The sequence below is a fragment of the Perna viridis genome, chromosome 6, assembly GCF_037379345.1.
Source record: "Perna viridis isolate PV_CMFRI_1.1 ecotype Kerala chromosome 6, ASM3737934v1, whole genome shotgun sequence".
Lineage (NCBI taxonomy): Eukaryota > Metazoa > Mollusca > Bivalvia > Mytilida > Mytilidae > Perna > Perna viridis.
The window spans coordinates 27,144,332-27,165,125 of NC_142450.1; the positions used below are offsets into that span (position 1 = coordinate 27,144,332).

The 20,794-nt window shown below is 31.6% G+C and overlaps 2 protein-coding genes across 5 annotated transcripts in view; one reads left to right on the forward strand and one right to left on the reverse strand.

Annotated features, from left to right (window-relative positions):
* LOC148614313 (T-complex protein 1 subunit beta-like) lies at positions 1-16,859 on the forward strand. The gene is made up of 16 exons (XM_088588395.1): positions 1-93; positions 1,318-1,395; positions 2,152-2,217; positions 2,992-3,094; positions 4,888-4,964; positions 7,230-7,342; positions 7,721-7,847; positions 9,923-9,998; positions 11,398-11,498; positions 12,350-12,477; positions 12,755-12,858; positions 13,776-13,883; positions 14,391-14,531; positions 14,983-15,086; positions 16,150-16,249; positions 16,588-16,859. The coding sequence occupies exons 2-16, from the start codon at positions 1,318-1,320 to the stop codon at positions 16,758-16,760; spliced, it is 1,599 nt and encodes a 532-aa protein (XP_088444521.1). The 5' UTR covers positions 1-93; the 3' UTR covers positions 16,761-16,859.
* The window catches only part of LOC148614314 (uncharacterized), an 18,746-nt gene continuing 13,876 nt past the window's right edge, over positions 15,925-20,794 (reverse strand). For 2 of the 4 annotated variants that reach the window (XM_088588397.1, XM_088588398.1), the window contains one exon: positions 19,445-20,320. In XM_088588397.1, the coding sequence (XP_088444523.1) occupies positions 20,206-20,320 (115 nt within the window). In that variant the 3' untranslated portion in view covers positions 19,445-20,205. Of the gene's footprint in view, positions 16,260-17,210; positions 20,321-20,794 lie in introns of those variants that run through there. The other 2 variants (XM_088588399.1, XM_088588396.1) reach the window with 2 other exon arrangements.

The window sequence follows — 20,794 nt, forward strand, 5'->3', positions numbered from 1 at the left end:
ACAGTCACCAGTTTATTCGAGTCTGAGCGAAGGAAAGGAACATTCCAGAGAAGTCCATAGCACCATAAAAGCATTTCAACACCGAAACTCAAGGTAAAACATTTATATTCACCACATAACTGGTAAATAGATGGTTTCCGATGTTCAAAATGGAATTATTATATTCCAAACTGATGAAAAACGATGACCAAATATGACGCATGGCAACCATGTGGTTTATTGTTTACATCCCCCTTTTTTCAATTAAAATAATCTGCCTTTTTTGTCTGTGTCAGATAAATAGTATGCTGGCAAAGTTGAAATCAAGATGTATGTTTCAGAAATATAGGACTAAGTCTTCCTGTACTTAAATACATGTCGTAGGAAGAATTATCATTCATCATTCCTGAAAGTGAAATGCTATACTACAGGAACATCAGCTCAGCACATTTGTAGTTTGACTGGAAGACATTTTCCTCTAGTGCAAGCTAAGCATTTATTCGGTTCCCTTTTATATAAAATGTGTCATTTACCATTTCTGCTAAATTTGATTAAGGATAATTAATTTGTCTAGCTTGATTGGTGTTATCTTAAGCAAATGCTACTGCATTTGTACATAACTTTTTTTCATACATGTTAATACACCTGTCACATTTTCTTCCTAGAGAATGTCATCCTATACTTGCATTGCAACTGAAATAAATTATATTACATGTATATTATATATACATATATGTAAGAACATCAGTCTTCTTTCAGTGTCTGTGAAAGACATCTTTTTCTAAATTAAATACAAAATTTAATATATTTTCTAGATAAATCAAAAACATCATCCTGTTCTTAAAGCATACAAGACTTAATCACCACTGGCATTACAACTTCATTTAAAATCTCTTCCTCATCAACTTCATTGCTCAAATGTTTGTATCATTTTGTAGGATTTACGAGTTGCCATTATTATACTACTGTGCTAGATGGTTTTACTACCATGATTGATCGTATTAAAATAAAATTGATACATATAGGTTTGCAAGCTCCTTTCTTGATAACAAAATCACAATTTTATACATGTGAATTTAGTGATCATTCTAATTCATACACTGTAAGCAGAAAAGCATACCCTCTCTTTCATGTAGTATCTTGCTTTAGGGATAGGACCTTAACATATATATGTGTGTTGTTTTTCTGTCTCCTTATTGTGCTTTTGAAATTTATTGTCATTATGATCAAGAGAATTACATTCTAATGAGAACAATGAGTTACTAACTATATACAATAAAAAGGTTCTATATGTATCATAAAATGCCAGAACTGTATGTTCAATTTACACTTTTTTAGATGTCTTCTCTGGCACTTAATCCCATACAGATCTTCAGCTCTGGTGCTGAAGAGGAGAAGGCAGAAACAGCTCGTATGGTAAGAAAATAAAATGCCTTTTGTTAAAAATAAATTACGTAATGTTGTAATGATTCAAATGTTGCATGACACATGAAAGAAATTTGTCAGATTTGTAATATTAAAGGTTGACATGATCTTCATAATGAAATTCACATTAGATACATGAACTGCCTAAGACTGTCTTTTTTACTGGTTCTCAAAGTAACTGGCCAGACTGCATTTTGTACCCCACCACAGGAATTATGTGATACCCTTCAAAAAGTTGTCAAAACTAGTTATGTCCATAATGAATTGTAAATCCCTGTGCTTAAGTGTGTCAAAAACTATTATTGTGTCCACACTTGCCCCTAGTGAATAGAGTTTGACATGCTGTTGTTCTATTTATATTGTGCTCTACAAAGCCCTGTATTTTACCGTAACATGGTGAAGTATCATTGTTCCATTAATGTCATATTTTTTTTTATTTTGAAAAGTAAAGATTAAGAAGCTGCAATAAATTTTATATTTTGTCAAGAAACAGTAAAAAAAACAGAAGCTGTAATAATACATGGGACTAAATGTCCTATTGTTCATGATTTATTTGTTCATGTACAACTGATAAGGGTTGTTTAGCAATCTTATGATTGTTTAAATGTCAGTATGAATTTGATACTTCTTGATAGCATTGAAAGGAGAAATCACTTGTTAACTTGTTTTCACAATATGCAATTAAGATTGTTGTATAATGCGTGATGATGCATCATGTATTTTTTCATTCATTATTTTCTGTTATAGTCCTCATTTGTTGGTGCAATAGCCATTGGAGATCTGGTAAAGAGCACACTTGGACCCAAGGGAATGGTAAGTCTGTCAATGTACTGTTTATAGCACCTACAATTATTATTATTGGCAATCCTAACTTTTCACCTGTATTTAATTTGTTTTTAATGGAAATTTTAATACCAACAGTAAATAAAATTAATCAAACAGCCATTAAAATTGGTGAATTGGCCAAACAGGAAATTTTAATCATAAAGCTCATCCTTTGTAAATTCAAATTTTATTTCAAGAGTGGTAGGTTTGGAACTTTCGCAATTTTAAACTTAAATGTCAAACTGAAGTCCACAGTAAAGTGCCAATTAAAGGGGTAAAGGTCAAATTTCAAAAGCCAAAGGTCTAAACTTAATTGAATTCCTAGTGATAAATGTTTTGTTGATAATTTAATTCTATATACACTACTGTCAACACTAATTTTAATGTCTCCACTTTCCACAGTGGAGACATTATGAGTGGAGTCACAGTGTCTCCACTCTCCACAGTGGAGATTTTTCTGAGGAGTCACAGTGTCTCAACACAACAGAGTGGAGTCACCATTTCAAAGCATGTTTGTAATTTAATTCTTTTGCTTACATGAAAAAATATATTTAATGATTCTGAGTGTTTAAAATCATTGGAGTTATAGACAGAAAAAATAATTGAAAAGTATTGGTGTCAAGCAATTTTATGTCGGTTTTTATTAATTTAGTTGAGTCACAGTGGAGGGAAATTGTGACTCCACTGTGAAGAGTGGAGAAATTAAAATTTAGGTTGATTGTAGTGTACATGTATGTATGTTAACTTATTTCTTTGATGTAGGACAAGATTTTACAAAGTGGGGATGGTATCCAAGTCACAAACGATGGTGCTACAATTCTGAAATCCATTGGAGTTGATCTACCAGCTGCTAAAGTTTTAGTTGGTTAGTTACTTCATTGGTAAAACATACTCAAATATAAGAGGGTATTGACAAATGTTTATTCTATGTAAACATGTTCAAAACAAACTTTATCTTTGCACCATCTGTAGAAGTAATTTATATTTTTACATTTTACAGTACACTCAGGGACTTTTGTTTCTCCAACACTCAAGTCAAAGTTTTAAATCTGTGTTAGTCAGTGAAACACTGTCAGTCAGATATTTTCTCAGTGATATATGAGTGTTACACCCACCTAGCTGGGACATTGTATATTCTGGTTGTTAATTGTGTACAAAGAATCACAGACCTGGGTGTGAAATTCACCCAGCACTGTGAAGTTAATCTCATTGATCTTTGCCGACAATGTGGACTTTGGTACCTGAGCACCCAGGTCACTGATCTCAAAATGTCATTAGGGACCCTGAAAATCACAACAGGAGAATGCAGGGGACTTATGAAAATTCTCAATCCCATTACCAAATCTATACTAGAAATATGAGTCAATAGTTTATTTGTCCAGCTGTAATACAAGCTGTTGGCTCAATAAAACAGCAGTTGAGATGATTAGCATGTGGTATTAACGAATGACAAATATAATGTGAAAATCGTTAAAAAAAAAATTATTGTTGATACATACTTCATAACTGTCCTGTATTGAATTTGACCAGACACACATCGGAGACATTGTATACAATGTGTTCATTTAAATTTCTAAAAGTAGACAACTATGTGCGAGGTTGTCATGGGATTATTTGCATTATAATTTCTACAGGATTAAACATCAGTTGGGGTCAATTAAAGTTCAAAATCGTTTAACAAAACTTATCATTAAAATAAAGATATATGTAGGTTGTATTTGAAATGTTCTTAAAATAAGAAATGTATCAGACTTAACTTGAAGCAGTTTTAGCAGTCAAAGACAACCTGCTAAGGTTGCCGTCTCGTCCTTGTTTTGATGACGTATTGTAACTTATAATTATTACTGACAATGTTCACAGTCCTGATTAAGGGCTTCTACTTTGCATTTCTTATGTACACATTATCTAGATGACTTGGGACCTGTAATTAGTTTCTTTTATTTCTGGAAAAGCTGTTCAATTATTAAAACTGTCAGAAACAAAAAGTGTCACCAGACTGCCTGTCACTTGAATAAAATTGTTGATACAACAATCAATACATTCAAAGTGTTTTAGTTATATTTTTTGTTGTAATGATCAATGTAAAAGTGCAAAATAAAAATATCAGGAGATAGCATTATTACTCGATAAAAATACGAAGTAATATTTCTACATGATTTCTCCCACTTTTTGGGCATTGCTGTAAATAAAAAATAGCACATCAACAAATGATAAACATGTACAAAATAAGAAAAATAGAATGTAGTGAATTACATGACTGAATTTTTATCCAAACTATAGTGCTTCGAATTACCTGAGAAGCAGAAACAGAATATACATCGTATCTTATGATGAATTCCCTGTTATGCCTCATTGAATTTTACGACTTTTACAATATATGAATGGTCAGTTTTTGCTAGGTGGAATCTGAATGTTAAACACTCAGTATGTCAGTACATTTGTATAACACTGAGTTTTACTCGGGTAGAACTTAAGTGTTAGAGAACCATTCCACTCTGAATGTAGTGTATATTATATTAGGTTATTGATTTGAAAAGACCATTGCACATGAATCTATTTTTCACTATTTTCTAGAATTATATATTGCAGCATATCTGTATCTTTGTTTATATAAATAAAGAAAATACATTTCATAATTTTATTTCCAAATCATTCCAGATATATCTAAAGTACAGGATGATGAAGTAGGAGATGGGACTACCTCTGTTGTTGTGTTTGCCTGTGAATTGTTAAAGGTAAGTGAGCGGTAAAAGATTAAGAGTATAGTAAGGCGTATACAAATTGATATCTTGTTTCTTGCTTGTTTTTTTTTTTTTTTTGATGGCAAACTCGTTTTATTTGGAGTAAATATTTTATATTGATTATTGATTATATCTAGTAACAGTGGGGTAGCCACAAAGTATTTCAAGAAGCCAAAGCTTCAACATGCTTGCAAAAATCAACCACAATAAATCTCTCCCCCTTTTCTGTGCTATGAAAGGCTTCCGCATTGATTTGACTCTGGCCACGACACTGACTAACCTGTCACACTGTAATTACTAAAAGTTTTCCATTTTATATTAATGACAAATGGCCAATTATGTGTATTATTATACAACATAAATGTTATACTTTTCCCTCCTTAATGAAGCAATGTGGTAACACATTTGTGACCATGCTAGAATCTAGATCTTTCAGTGTATGTTGACCAAACCTGGCACGTAATTAGGCAAAAAATATATAATCTGTTTAAGATTACATTGAATGAAAAAGTAGGGTAGATAAGTAGGTATAAGTAGGTAAAATCATTTTATTTTTTAAAATTATTTTATATAGACACCTACATGTATGGGAGGATTTCATGACTTTAATATTAAGTGACTAAAAATGATAGTTTAGCAGCATTTCAACAAAAAAATACATATGAAAAGTCCTAGGGTAGGTAGAGTAAACTTAAACAGACCTATTTATTTTCTTGGCCTCTCATGTGGATTATATATAACCCTTTCAATGAATTGATCAGTAATCATAGTAGTTTTCTTCAAGTAATCTACCTGACTGAAGCAGTGACTGGCTAAAACTTTGAGTCTGTTTGGGATTTTTCATTTATTTAACCTATTATTAAGTGTCAGTTTCTGTAGGAATCAGGCAGTGGGTGAAACATTGTTTGAAAAAAATGTAATTTGACTATTTGCACCGTCAGAATCAAGGAAAAAAGATAATATTTTCCATATCATTTTGGCAAATCGAGTTACAATTTCATTTAAATGCACTGAAATGAACATTTAAAGGGCAATAACTCTGTCAAAGCCTCATTTTTCTATTATTCTATCGACAAATTTCTGAGCAATGCCAGTGATGCAGAGATTAAATAGAGGTACAGTGAACCTTCTCCAAAACGGACCCCCCCCCCAAAAAAAAACTGTTTTCCCTTCAAACCGGCTGTTTTCAAAAGTCCTGGCCAGTATACCTTAAAACCTGTGTGTTTTTGTCTTCAATAGACCGGCCACCCCTAAAACCGTACATTGGCCTGTTTTTCACAGCTTTAGTTACATATTTCAAATAAAAACAACCTCTCAATTCTGGCTGCCTGGTTATTGTTCACCTGTGATAAATGTGTCAAAACTGTAAATGATTATGTAATATTACGTAATTAATCATTCATTCACTGACTGGTTTGCATTTCATCTGTGGACAAATGATAATTGAAGGGGACAGTATAAACAACAAAAATTAATCCAGATATTACATTTTGTCACTTGTTGGCTGTTAATTGGTGTGTACACACACGTCAGGCAATCAGGGTCATTCAATAGTAAGATCTTTACAATCGTTTAACTGTCAATTAATGTGACCTGTACCCAAGCCAACACAACATAGGGGTGAAATTATTAGACTTTGTTGATAGGTGATTTTTGAAAACAATACAAATAGTTAATCTATAGCCCTTTGATCTTTAATACGCATTCTTTCAAAACTGTGAACATTATTTTGTCGGCTGTACGGTTTGTAAAATCAAATAATTTACAAATGATGCAAGCTTTGAAATGTAATAAAAGGCCAAAAGTTTTGAAATGTCGTTAAACATGTCTCGACCAACAAACTGACAAGATGTAGGGTTATAGAACACATTAATGGAAACAGCTCTTAGAATGCATTGCTATTTTTTCACAAAACCAGCCAACCCTATAAACCGGCCATTTTTTCTTGTCCTAGTGGTGGCCGGTTTGGAGAAGCTTCACTGTATTTTCAAATAGAGGAAGTACCTTTGAGCGATATTACTTTGTCAGATCGTTGGGATTTTGACATGCATGATTCTGATTTTTCCCATTTTGTCTGATTCTTACAAACACTTACACTTAAACAAGAAGTTCTGGAACCAAGGCTTTGTACAGTTGTTAATTGTAATAAATCTTAGTCCTACAGAAGACAGTAGTAGTAGGATTGGTTTGAATTGCCCAAAAGTCTTGTAGCGACTAATTTGAACAAATCCAGCATAATTTTCTTGTTATCTGTAAAAGGAAGCTGAACAGTTGATATCCCAGAAGATACATCCACAGACCATCATAGCAGGATGGAGAAAAGCCACAGATGAAGCTAGGAAAGCCCTCACAGGATTTGCTAGAGACCATGGGTAAATACCCATTATTTATATCTATCAAATCTGACTGGCATTATAGTCTTATTTTAGCTAATAACACCATGCATCTTTGGTTAAACAGTCATTATAAAAAATTAACTCCTGAAGATAATTAAATCTTAACATAAAGACTTTAGGCCAACAAAGGATATGATAAAACCACATTGTAACATACATTTTTCACCTCAACATGTACCTTTCTTAAGTCTTAGCTGAACTTGTAGTTCTGTAGGTACTGCCACAAAAGTGATATAAATGCCGAAGTCTGAGACTGTTTTAACTGTTTATGATGTGATATAATCTCTAAGAATTTGCTTGGAGATATCATGGAGATTCTGAGTAGTTGTTTTTATGCCATTACTATATTTGCAGTAATGATGAGAAGAAGTTTAAGACAGATCTGATGAACATTGCAAGAACCACACTTAGTTCTAAGATCTTAACACAGTACAAAGATCACTTTTCTAATCTTTGTGTTGAAGCTGTATTGAGGTTAAAGGTGAGTGTTCAGGTCTTCAAGGGAGATAATTATGTCAATTATAATATGTTTAACATTGCTTACTGTTTGAATTGTAGTTGTAAAACACAAACACACTTTGCTGTTTTTTTATTACCCCCTTAACAAACTGTCGGGGGCATATTAATTTACCCCTGTCCGTCTATTAGTCCATCCGTAGTACACGTGATCATGGCTTGTCCAGCTATCTCCTCGTACAGTTTTTGAACTACAACTTAAATATATTACTGGATATTTCTACACATGATGAAGGTGTGCAGGGCCAAAGGATTTTGATTTTCGTGAAATATTACAGAAATTGGTGATAGTTACACTTTGACATTTTACTCAGAAATATATGGATCATGGCTTGTCTGGCTATCTCCTCGTACTGTTTTTGAACTACATCTAAAATATTTTACAGAAAACTTCTACACATGATGAAGGTGGGCAGGGCCAAAGGAATTTGATTTTTGTACAATATTTCGGAAATTGGTTATAGTTACACTGAGTTATTTTGCTCAGAAATAGGGCTATATGGCTTGTCCAGCTATCTCCTTGTACAGTTTTTGAACTACATCTAAAATATTTTACAGGATATTTATACACATGATGAAGGTGTGCAGGGCAAAAGGATTTTGAATTTCGTGAAATATTATGGAAATTGGTAATAGTTACACTTAATCATTTTACTCAGAAATAGGGCTATATGGTTTGTCCAGCTATCTCCTCGTACAGTTTTTGAACTACATCTAAAATATTTTACACATGATGAAGGTGTGCAGTGCCAAAGGATTTTGGATTTTGTGAAATATTATAGATATTGGTAATAGTTACACTTAATCATTTTACTCAGAAATAGGGCTATATGGCTTGTCTGGCTATCTCCTCTTACAGTTTTTGAACTACATCTGAAATATTTTACAGGATATTTATACATATGATGAAGGTGTGCAGGGCCCAAGAATTTAGATTTTTGTGAAATTTTACAGAAATTGGTGATAGTTACACTTTGACATTTTACTCAGAAATATATGGATCATGGCTTGTCCGGCTATTTCCTCATATAGTTTTTGAACTACATCTAAAATATTTTACAGGATATTTCTACACATGATGAAGGTGTGCAGGGTCAAATGATTTTGATTTCTGTGAAATATTATAGAAATTGGTGAATGTTTAACTTACTTATTTTCGTCAAAAATAGGGCTATATGGCTTGTATGTTTATCTCTTCATCAAAAATATTTTTTTGCAGCATGTTTTGTACACATAATGATGGTGTGCAATGTCATAGGATCTTGCTTTTCATGAAATATTACAGAACTGGGTGATAGTTAGACTGTTTTTTTGTCAGAGATATATCCCAAGTAACAAAGTTAAGGATTTGTTATGGGGGGTATTACCATTTTTTATGTGTCCATTAATACGTCCTTGGGTCCTCTTTTTACCATTGCAACTAGTCTGACACTACCAAACAGAATTTTATGACACTATGTGGCCAGAATACAATATGTAGATATGCATATATTTAGGAATTTCTGATCCCCAAATTATTCCCCAGACCATGAGTAACACAAGTCTTGGAAGGATTTCTGAATCCACAAACTATGTATTCATACAAAAATAAACATAATACTAATTTGGCAAATCTAGCGATTGGGGCATCATTAGTGTCTTACAGACACATTTGACGTACTAAAAAAAAATCACTACTAGCAAATGAGGCTGGGGCTCTTATGATAAACAGGCCTTCTAGTTTAGAGAAAATAAAAGGTAAGAATATTAACTATCTGTATTAACTTATGTATTCACTTGTCTCAGACATGATTTTTTTCTGCTTTGTAGCAGAATTACGTTATTTCAAATCAGGATTTAACCATTGTGATCTTTTTTTTACTGTATATTTACTTCCGATTTTGCCGATTTCCGCTTTGTTTGTAGACCTCATAAAATAATGTCTATGTTCTACAAATATTTGATAATGTTATGGGTAAAACAAGAAACCCTGTAAAGGAAAATGGGAATTATCCTCAAAATGTCAAATTTTATAACTAATTTTTGTATTTAACTTTGCAGGGAAGTGGTAACTTAGATGCTATACAATTAATTAAAATCCCTGGTGGTGGTCTGCAGGATTCATACTTAGATGAAGGTAAGATTGCACTAGAAATGGTTCCTATTTGATTTTGTTATCACTTTATAATCAAAGCTGCTCGGACGTTAAACCCCAACAAACAAACAAACATATAATCAAAGTCCACAGATAAGTGCTTCAAGTACTTTAATCAAACTTGTATTTGCATAAGTTATTGGTAGTTCGAGAAATTGAAGTTTGTAGATTTCTGGATTTTTTTCGTTGCCGATCCAAGTTCAACTTATTGTTAGAAATTACTTTAATATTTCCTATGAAGTTTTGTTTGTTCTTGGATATTTTTAATTCGCTTTCGGAAGGTTATGTTGATTTGTTGACTTTAAAAATGCTTTCTTGCTTTTTAAAAAAAAACTTTCAGAGTTCAAGTTCCTTGGCCAATAATTTGTTTTCATCTGATTTTCTTTGATGCTTTCGTCATGCTGACTTTGGAAACTTTTTTTCAAACTTTTATCAGTACTATGTTAGATTAAAACTACCTAATAAGTGATGACTTAAGTACATCGTATTACATGTAATTAGCTAAAATGACAGGGTTTCAGTTTTTCACACCTTTACCCAAGCTGACAAAATGGCTGACGAGTTCGAGTTAGTGAGGGTTATTCTGTAAGATTTGTTACCGAACAGACCGACTAGTCAGTTTGAGTGTTCAAGAAATCCAAGGTTATTTATTTTGATTATATAGGAGAAAAGTTTGGTACTTTGAACTGTGTTTGAGAAATCTGGGGTGTTCGAGCCATCCGAATTAGAGCGAGTGAAGTTTGACTGTACTTATTTTTGTATTTTAGGACATCAATTTAATTTTGCTATTATTTATTTTTGGGATTCACAGGCTATCTAACATCTATTTCTTAATGAATGGACTCATTGATAACTGATGGTGATTATTTTCATGATTTTTTCTTGCTCGAGAAATAAGTGTAAATATATAACTCCTGAAAATACATGCAAGTTGGTCTTCAATATTTTAACATTCTGATATTTTACTACATGTACTTATTACGTCAATCATTTGACCAAATTTAATCTGTAAATAAAGATAAATTCAATGCTTTGAATTCAATTTCTCAAGCAGCAACACAGAAATACATGTATCTGATCATCATTGAGCGCATTCTTTTAAGCCACCTTGTTTGTTTTCTTTTTGATATGCTGAAATCATTACTTTTATTTGACAATAGAAGAACTTTCATCTGTTAATGTCAGTCTGTATTGTTTTATGCTGTTTTATTTTGTAAGTATTTTCATGGAATATTAATGTATATAACTGAAATATGCATTTCACTTGGGTTGTCACCTTGTGGTTAAGCTACATTACTGTATGGTCCTGTCCCATTTCATACTGACACGGAAATACAAATGCCTTTCTTAGGTATTCATTTTCTTTTTTTTCTAATTTCAGGATTTCTGTTAGAGAAGAAAATAGGTGTAGGACATCCTAAAAGATTAGAAAATTGTAAAATATTAGTAGCCAATACACCTATGGACACAGATAAGATTAAGGTAATGTCAAAAACAACTTTGATCATTTACAGTAGAGGAATATATTTGTCTAACGAAAGTAAATGTAAAGGTTTGGTTTTTGATACTGCACTAAGTCTGCATCATTCAGGACTAAATGTAATAATTGGTTTTGAACTAGGGTAATGTGCCTGAGTTGTGTGATTTTATCTTAGTCTTGTATTAATTTGGATCAACTTAATTGACAATTGTTTTTTTGTCATTAATTCATGAAAGGTCTCCTGCTGATGTGTCATCACAATAAAGTATAATCCTATTCTAAATCAGATTAATTTTTTTTTATTAAATTTTCTTTTAATTTTCTTTCCTCTTAAAAACTGAAGAAGAAAATAATCACATCTATACTGATTTTGTCTTATTGTCATTGTGTGATGTACATGTACATTGAATTCTTTGAGATTGGCTTATTATCAAGCATAATAGGGTATGTAAGTCTCGTCATGTGACCGTGTGATTTCACAAGAATGGGTCCTAATCCACTATTCAAAAGCATAGATATTTGTCATATAGAGAGCTTTGAGTTCAGTGTTAATGGGGAAAATCTTCCTGTGTAAAAAAAATACCGATAAAAATGACAAAGAACTAATTCTACATGATGAATGTAGTAAGAAAAATATAAACTAAAAGATTTTGCATTGTTATACAGCGTTTTGAATACCCGGAAGTAAACAATGAAATACAGGTCAGTCTTCAGCTTTCAATAAGTTCTACATCAGAAATTCTGGTAAAGAAAATAAAACTAGAACGAGACTTACATACCCTATTGTTTGCATTCAGAAAAAAAAACGAAGAAGAATTTTTTTTATCATAACCTTTTATGTTTTATTTTGTAGGTTTTTGGATCCAAAGTGAAAGTAGATGCAATCTCTAAAGTTGCAGAATTAGAATTAGCTGAAAAAGAGAAAATGAAAGACAAAGTCAACAAAATCTGTAAAGTTGGCTGTAATGTATTTATAAACAGGTAAGGCTATAAGTAGATTAAGGGCTATTCCATTTGAATTGATGAAGAACGGTAGCCTAGATTGGAAGATATGAAATTAAAAATCTCTAATAGAATGGCTTAAAGCCATTTAATGCATGTAAAATTGTTAAAAAATATTGAACTTTGGAAGTCCATTCCTGGTAGTGTTTTTTTTTAAGTAGACCAAAAAACAATTGAATGTTTCTCCTGTATGCCAATTTTAAAAATGCTATTTCTAGTAAATCACACGTTATAAATTGAATTGTCTTTTTTCCAGACAATTAATCTATAACTATCCAGAACAACTATTTGCTGACAATGGTGTTATGTCAATAGAACATGCTGACTTTGAAGGAGTTGAACGATTAGCTCTTGTTACAGGCAAGATAATGGTTATGAGTATTCCTTGATAATTATTCTGCAGTATTTGTGCAGTAATTTGATTGTTATGGTTTTGTCATTTTGTCAATTTTCATATTTTAGCTTCATGTAAAATGCTTAGGAGTATAAATGACTTACTATATTTGTATGCTTAATTTATTTGTAAACAGTTGTGCGGCACTTTTAGCAGTGACAGGCAAACAGACAAAGAAAAATCAGCCAATTTAACTGAAGTGGTACATTTTTTATCAGATAATATGGAAGAATAAAATTACTTTTTTTTCACCAATTTATATCAATAGTTTGCCTTACATTACGTTTGAATTCAAAATTCTTGGAATTTTGACAAGCAGAAATCAAAATTTTCATTTTATCTGAATGTCAGATTAGGCAATAGGAAAATCTCGAAGTTGTACCCATTCTATAACAACTAGTTTGTTTTTTTTTTTTTTTTTTTTTTTAAGTTTAAGTAGCACTCCAGCTAAAAATCATGCAAAATGTGATTCATGGCCGAAAAGCCTACATAGTTTTATTTTAGATATTTTGTTTGAATTGCCTTAATAAACAGAAATTAACATTCTGTTTTTCATATAACCTGTGTTCTTAGGAGATAAAAATTATATAGAAAAATGCTGTGTAGATTTCAAAATTAAGGGAGATAACTGTAAATGACACTCAAGTACAATAGAATCTATTGGATTTTCAATGTTGATTATCTCCAAAGAGCATATAGATTGGAATGAATAATTACACATTTCATAATATAGACCGATGAAACAACTTAACTACAGAAATAAAAATATGTAGCCTTTTTTTTGGGGTTGTATCACATTTTTCAGATTTTGCATGATTCTTACAAAGAAGGTTACTTAAATCTTTTGTATTATTTAATATTGTATTGGTATTTATTTTTTCAGGAGGAGAAATTTGCTCAACATTTGACTGTCCAGAGTTGATTAAATTAGGTCACTGTGATGTTATTGAAGAAGTCATGATTGGTGAAGATAAATTGATAAAATTTTCTGGTATGTCTGTTTTGCTTTAAAAACATTTTAAAGAGAATGCTAATGGAAGGCCTGGGAGTGGGTGGCACATTACAAATTTTGTTTTAAAAAAACATCGGAGATCACAAACACATTTGTACAAATTATTTTTGGTTTGTTGTTTACTGCAATGATAAGAATGACAAAAATTACACTAGTAACTTTAAATAAAGGGAAATAACTGTTTGATCCTGTTCATTATTTTTGTTAACTTGTTAGGGAACTTGGAAACATGAGTTTAGCATTACATTGGAACAAAATAATTGATGGGATAAAATGTACTCTGTGCCATTGATATCATAGGATCTGCCAGGTTTTTACATGGACAATATTGGTACACATCGTACATATATGTATTGAAGTTTTATTCTAGTTTGGGAGTACCACCAGAAAGAGCAGAATATTTTGTGATTATTTTTCTTGTTGGAAAAATATTCATCTTGTATGATGTATTATAAATGTTATGATATTATTTTTTTTCTTTTCTAGGGGTAAAGTTGGGAGAAGCCTGTACCATTGTGTTACGAGGAGCCACCAAACAGATTTTAGATGAGGCAGACAGATCTATCCATGATGCCCTATGTGTTCTTACTCAAACTGTAAAAGAAACTAAAACAGTATTTGGTGGAGGTTGGTTTTTGTTTAACATGGGTTTCTAATGTTTTCTTGAAGAGATTATTTTTCTCTAGGTACAAAACTATGATCTGTTGTATTGGAATATTTGGATTTTTTTCATGACTCCTGACGAGATGCACCTACCATTAATGTTTTTGTACCAAAATTATGATACCAACAATGGGGGATAATGCATTATACTGGGACTAATTGAATTTGTTAATTTAGTTTTATCATCTTTTCTCTTTTATATATCATACTGCCTACTTGTCAAGGGCATATCTGCTGTGGACAGAGATTTAAAATAAATATGGTAACTTTTACTTTTATATTGTACACCAATGGCTTAACATTTAACATGAAAGAAGTTAGTTTATAATAAATGAACCATAAACCAATTCCCTTTGGTGTAAAGTACTGTTTATTTTTTTTCTGAAATTCTATACTATTTAACTTAACTTTGTAGGAAGTTCAGAAATGTTAATGGCTGATGCTGTATCCCTGCTGGCTGCCAGAACACCAGGGAAGGAAGCTGTTGCTATGGAAGCCTATGCTAAAGCTCTTAGACAGGTCAGTATGCATATACATATACTTGAAAGCTATTTTTATCCCTTTGACTCAAAGTTGCAATAGGTAAATTGTGAACGTTTGTGTATCTCCATCCGTTGTACCCATACCATTGAAACAGTTTGAACTTTGAACTGATTATCAATTATGAGTTTGTTTTTACAAAAATTCAAATACTTTTCAAGAATATTTAGATGCATGTTAAATATTCCTCATAATTTGGCCATTTTTTCAATCTTCCATATTCATTTCATGTTGGAAACAAACTTGTCACTCAAGAATATTATGCCAGTACAGAAATTATTCTTATGGAAGGCAGTATATATTTTCTTCTATTAGGTCATTCCATGTTTATTTCTTATAAGATTTTTTTGCTAAAAGTGATTGGGTCCTTTTCATTTTATTCATAGCCATAAAGACATGTTGAGGGGAGTTTTTTTTTAGTTGACAATATTATTGGTTAAGGCCAAATAAAATTATGTGTGGCTCCGTTCACTTCTTTGAATAAATAGGTGTGGTATGGGCAGAAATTTTTTCTTTCTCTTTTTAATTTTTTTAAACAACTCATGATGTCAGCTTGAAATATCTTTAAATTCTGCAAGATGAATGCTGAAGTGTTTAATGAAAACAAAAATTACAACAGATCACTAGACAATCATCACAAACAGGAATGAAACGTCATCAAGCTGTAAATTTGTTGCTTTCAATTGTCTTGTGGCTGGAGCTGCAGTGCAAGATTACCCAAAGTGGTTAGGGTTGGTCAGTACCTTCATGATCATTTATTTATTTATTTCATTTTTAAAAAGTCTTTTAGGGTTGGCGTAGCGATTGGAACAACACATTTTATTTATTTATTATATTTGTTTTTGCCTAATCAAGCAGACACCCTAAAAGAGACTTTGGAGAGCCCTAGAAACAAAATAGTATTTAGTTGGCCTTGGTTTATTTGAATGTTTGGTGAGTTGGTATTGTAAATAAAAAGATCAAGCTGTTTTTAATTATAAGATAGTAACTCTAGTTTGTGAAATGCTAATAAAATGTAGTGGTTGTATCTGTCATTTTGTAGTTGCCATCAATCATGATTGACAATGCTGGTTATGACACAGCACAGTTGATCTCAGAACTCAGAGCTCTCCATACACAGAAGAAACACACCATGGGTATTAGTAAGTAATTCTAAAAAAAAAATTAGACAAGAAGTCATTAGAGGTGTATTTCACTGGTACTTTGGCTTATAATTAGGTTGCTTAAGGTTGTATATGGAAAGAACCCTTTTTTAGTTTCGATTTTCAAATGCCAATCTTCTTTTAACTGTCAGATTATACACTAAATAAATGCTAAGTTGTATGTATACAGTATTAACAATGCTGGTGATAACTTTGTGGTACATTTTATTAAAGGAATTGGCTAGGTATCTTAGCAATAACTGGGGATAAATTATGTTTTTAGGCTACAGTTTGATCATTTATGTGTTCTTGTTACATATTTATAATATAATTTTCAGACATGGAGGAAGGCAAGGTAGACAATATGGAAGCCAATGGCATAACAGAATCCTTCCAGGTCAAACGCCAAGTCATTGTGAGTGGAGCAGAAGCTGCAGAAATGATCCTCCGTGTTGACGACATTGTGAAAGCAGCCCCTCGTCCCAGGCAAAGAGATGATAGATGTCATTAAGAATCCTGCATTTAAACATTAACTGTGTGTCATTTTTGTACTTACCATAAATTATTCAAATAACAGTGAACAAAGTCTCATTAAAAATTGAAACTGGAACATGTTTTTATATGCAAGCATATCTCACTCCTTCATGAGAATTAATTTTTTAATGTTTACCAATAAATGGAGCACTTTGAAAAGTTTAGTCAGAACTTGTATAATTCCAGGTAACATAAAAGTGACACTGTAATGAAGAAAGTAAACAAATCATGATGTCAGGAGTTAGGAAGAATTTGATGTGGTGAATTAAACTTGTGTGCACAGTTCATTTCTCTTTTTACCCAAACTTCAATTAAAAGACATATTCTACCTATTCAATGACTGTAAGATAAACTCATAACTGGATCACACAAATTTAGGATTGTATGGGCTTTTCTTATAGTTCCACTAAAATCAAAATCTGGAATCTTTCTTTTTGAAATGCTTTTATTCCTAAGTTTACTCAAAGTTTCAAGCGTAGCTCTGAAACTTTACCATGAATATCCTAATACTTAATTTAACAGAAAAGCACATTTCAAGTTAGGGAAAATTTCTTATAAATATAAATATATATAAATTCTTTCTTTTACAAACAAAAAAAATAATGTAAACAACATAATTTACAATTATTCTACAACTTTCAAAGACTGAAATATAGATATTCAGATTTTATGAATACATTATACATTTCTTGAACAAATTGTCTTTTAATTCAGATTCATTATCCTGGGGTCAAGCTGAATACTGCTCTCAATTATCATAAAATATCAAAGTTTTCATTAAAGTTGGGTCATTAATACAAGTCAGTGGGTGCCTGTCCTACATTTATTTAGGCTATAGAATATGTTTATTTCCAAACAAAAACTTCTGCATGTAAAGCTGTAGATTTATTTTAAATTTTTAGTGTACATTTTTATTATTTGCTGAAAAAGATTTGTAAAAACTTGTTTTATAGAACTATGGACCATGCTGATGTGTAGTTTATTAATTGAAATGTCCGAGATAATGGCTTTTGTAGAACCTCAAGGCAGTTGCCTCCCTTAAGTCATGCTACAGCACCATTTAATTTGTGACTAATAACTTTAAGCAAATCAACAGTTTGATCAATTATTTAAGGAATGATTCTTACTTTTAAACAGGTTGAACAAAAATAGCTGGTTTGCAGAAGCGGTAATAAAATGTGTAAACCAGGTTTTTTTGGGTATTGCTAAAAAAGTGTGGACCAATTGACATGAATGGCATCATAGCACCAAGGCTGTTATACAAAATAACCTGGTTTGCTGAAAGAGAACCAACCAATCAGAGATTTTTGTGAATCAAATCAAATTATTTGTTAATGTACCATGTAACAGAAAAATCTATTAAGTGTCAGTCTCTGTAAGAATCTGGCAGTGGGTGAAACGTGGCATGAAAAAGAAAAACCATCATTTTGAAAGTGTAATTTGACTATTTGCACCATTAGAATCAAGGAAAAAAGATAATATTTTCCATATCATTTTGGCAAATTGAGTTATAATTTCATTGAAATGCACTGAAAATGAACATTTCAAGAGCAGATAAATTTGTCAAAAACCTCATTTTTCTCCAATTCCATTGAAAAATTTTTTGAGCAAAGCCAGTGACCAAATAATGGTCTTTTCAAATAGAGAAAGTACCCTTGAGTGATATTACATTGTCAGATCAGTAGAGTTTTGACATGCATGTTTCTGATTTTTCCAATTTTGCCTGATTCTTACAGATGCTTACACTTAAAACAATTAAAATTAAAAATATTGAAACTGCATATCAGCAGGTTATCAAAATTCAAAGTGCCTTGCATACAAACTTATGAGAATAATTTTTTTTCCACATTTAATCATAGCAGAAAGATGAAATGTCCGGAAGATTTATGATAATTTTAATATACATTTTGATTATCTTTTACAGATATACTGATATTTACCTAATTCATGATCATTTGTCACCAGATCTATATGTCTGGTCAGTGATTCAAACAGAATAAAACTAAACCTGGGGAATGTTTTCTTTTTATTTGATGATTTTGTTCATGGAAGGAATTCTCCTTTCAAGTAACCTGTATTTAACATATTTGTATAAAGAAAAAAACTTGAAAATAACCAAAAGGAGGTTGGACATTTTTCGTGCTAAAACAGCTACTAGAATATCCAGCTACTTAAACAAAACTTTCCATGAACACAAACCCTTTTGCATATCATTCAGACAAAAAAACTAAAACCATTATGTAACAGATGTAGTATTTTAATGTAAGTATACAATATCCCAATATTGACAAAATACTATAACATGTAACTATACCAATTGCGTAGAACCTCTGATCTTATTGAACTGAGAGAGCTCATTATAACAATAATTTTGCTAAAGAAAAATTATCTATTTAAGAATTGGCTATGATAAAAATTTTGTCTATTTGAAATAACAAAAAATTTCCATGTGCAAATTGTTTATTGTGCGAAGTGCAATAAACAAAATATGCACATGGAAAATTTATGTTATTTTTCAATAGATAAATTTTTTATCATAGCCAAATTTTTATCTTGAAACATGAAAAAAAGTAGCTCTGAATTTAACTGAATAGGGAGGTGTCAATATTTTTTTATCCATTGAGATATAACAAAATTATTTCAACCAATCAGATTACAGTATTTATCTCAAATTAATTTATTAAATTAAAAACACTAAAACTTATCTATCAACATGATTAAGGCCATTCAAAGTTAATTTCTTTGCCGTCTCTTTACAGTGCTTCATTAAATCAAAACAAAAAGGCATCTCTCCTAATAACAAAATAAAAAGCACCATCAGATTTTTAGGGAAATTTTTAAACAGTTATAAATTGCTTCCCTCCCACATTGATTTTCGCAAAAAAAAGGTCTGTAAACCAAGAAATTGAATAGTAAACCAAGGATTAGTAAACATGATTATTGTTTTTGTTGAAGTGACTGATTGGATATCAACATAACTCTCCTCCCGGCGGTCATTTCAATTTCAGTAGGATAAAAAGTAGTTTTCTACTTACAGTAAAGAATGATAATACAACACAACATCTGTTATTGACTCAAACAAAAAAGAGTTAAATTACAACAAACTATAATGAATTGATATCATAAATGCTTATTGCACCAATTGTATTATATATTATGCGGTGATACCGTATTCAACCATTAGCCAGATAAGAGTAAGGTGTAGCAAAAAAAACCATTTGGAATTCTCTATGTAAATATTGATTTTTATGCTGATTGAATCCAGTATGACGAGCGATACATGTACCTATGCAGGGTTGGTAAGGATTCCGGTTATGTATAAATTGTGATTCGATATTCCATTAGTTATTTGCAACATTACCGAATGAAATTTTTATCAAAACTAGTTACGTACATGTATTTATAAAAAAATGTAATATCCACTAGTTATTTGCCAGACAACAACACAACAACGCAAAACAAGCAGCAATCAAACAACAGTCCTCAGCATCTTCCCTGTCTCTCTCCGCTTGACTTTTCCCTCCGTCTATATACACTCTGAAATGGAACCAAAGGGTAAGTACACATGCACTAGCAATCAGACCAGAATAAATGGGGAGACCTGTGTTTTACAATCGTTCAACATTAATATGGGGTAGGCATTGCCTAAATAAGCGAGCACCGTGAGCTTTACTATACATGTACTGTCTGTGCTAGACTCGTAAAAATAATAATGGACAAAGAGGGGGAGGTCGGGGTCGACCCGGACGAAAATGCTTGCTTCGCAAGTGCAATATTTTTTATTTATATTTTAGCAGCAAGCAAAATCAATATTTATATTTGAAAATCTGTCTTGTTAATTAATGGGGGATTTTTTTTCAATAAATGAATAACTTGAACAATGTTTTTCCCCAAAATACCAACCCCATGAGCATACCCCTTTCCCCTCGCTCTCAAAATGGTCAATAACTTTATAGCACTTCGCAATACTTTACATTTTTATCCCTTAAGAGCATCTCTAGCAACATCCTT

What these genes read in the sequence shown, in the direction of transcription:
- LOC148614313 (XM_088588395.1), top strand. Translation starts at nt 1,318, where the DNA reads ATGTCTTCTCTGGCACTTAATCCCATACAGATCTTCAGCTCTGGTGCT. An exon ending in GGATTTGCTAGAGACCATGG is followed by an intron (nt 7,343 to 7,720) that starts GTAAATACCCAT and finishes CTATATTTGCAG; the next exon opens with TAATGATGAGAAGAAGTTTA. An exon ending in TAAATTGATAAAATTTTCTG is followed by an intron (nt 13,884 to 14,390) that starts GTATGTCTGTTT and finishes TTTCTTTTCTAG; the next exon opens with GGGTAAAGTTGGGAGAAGCC.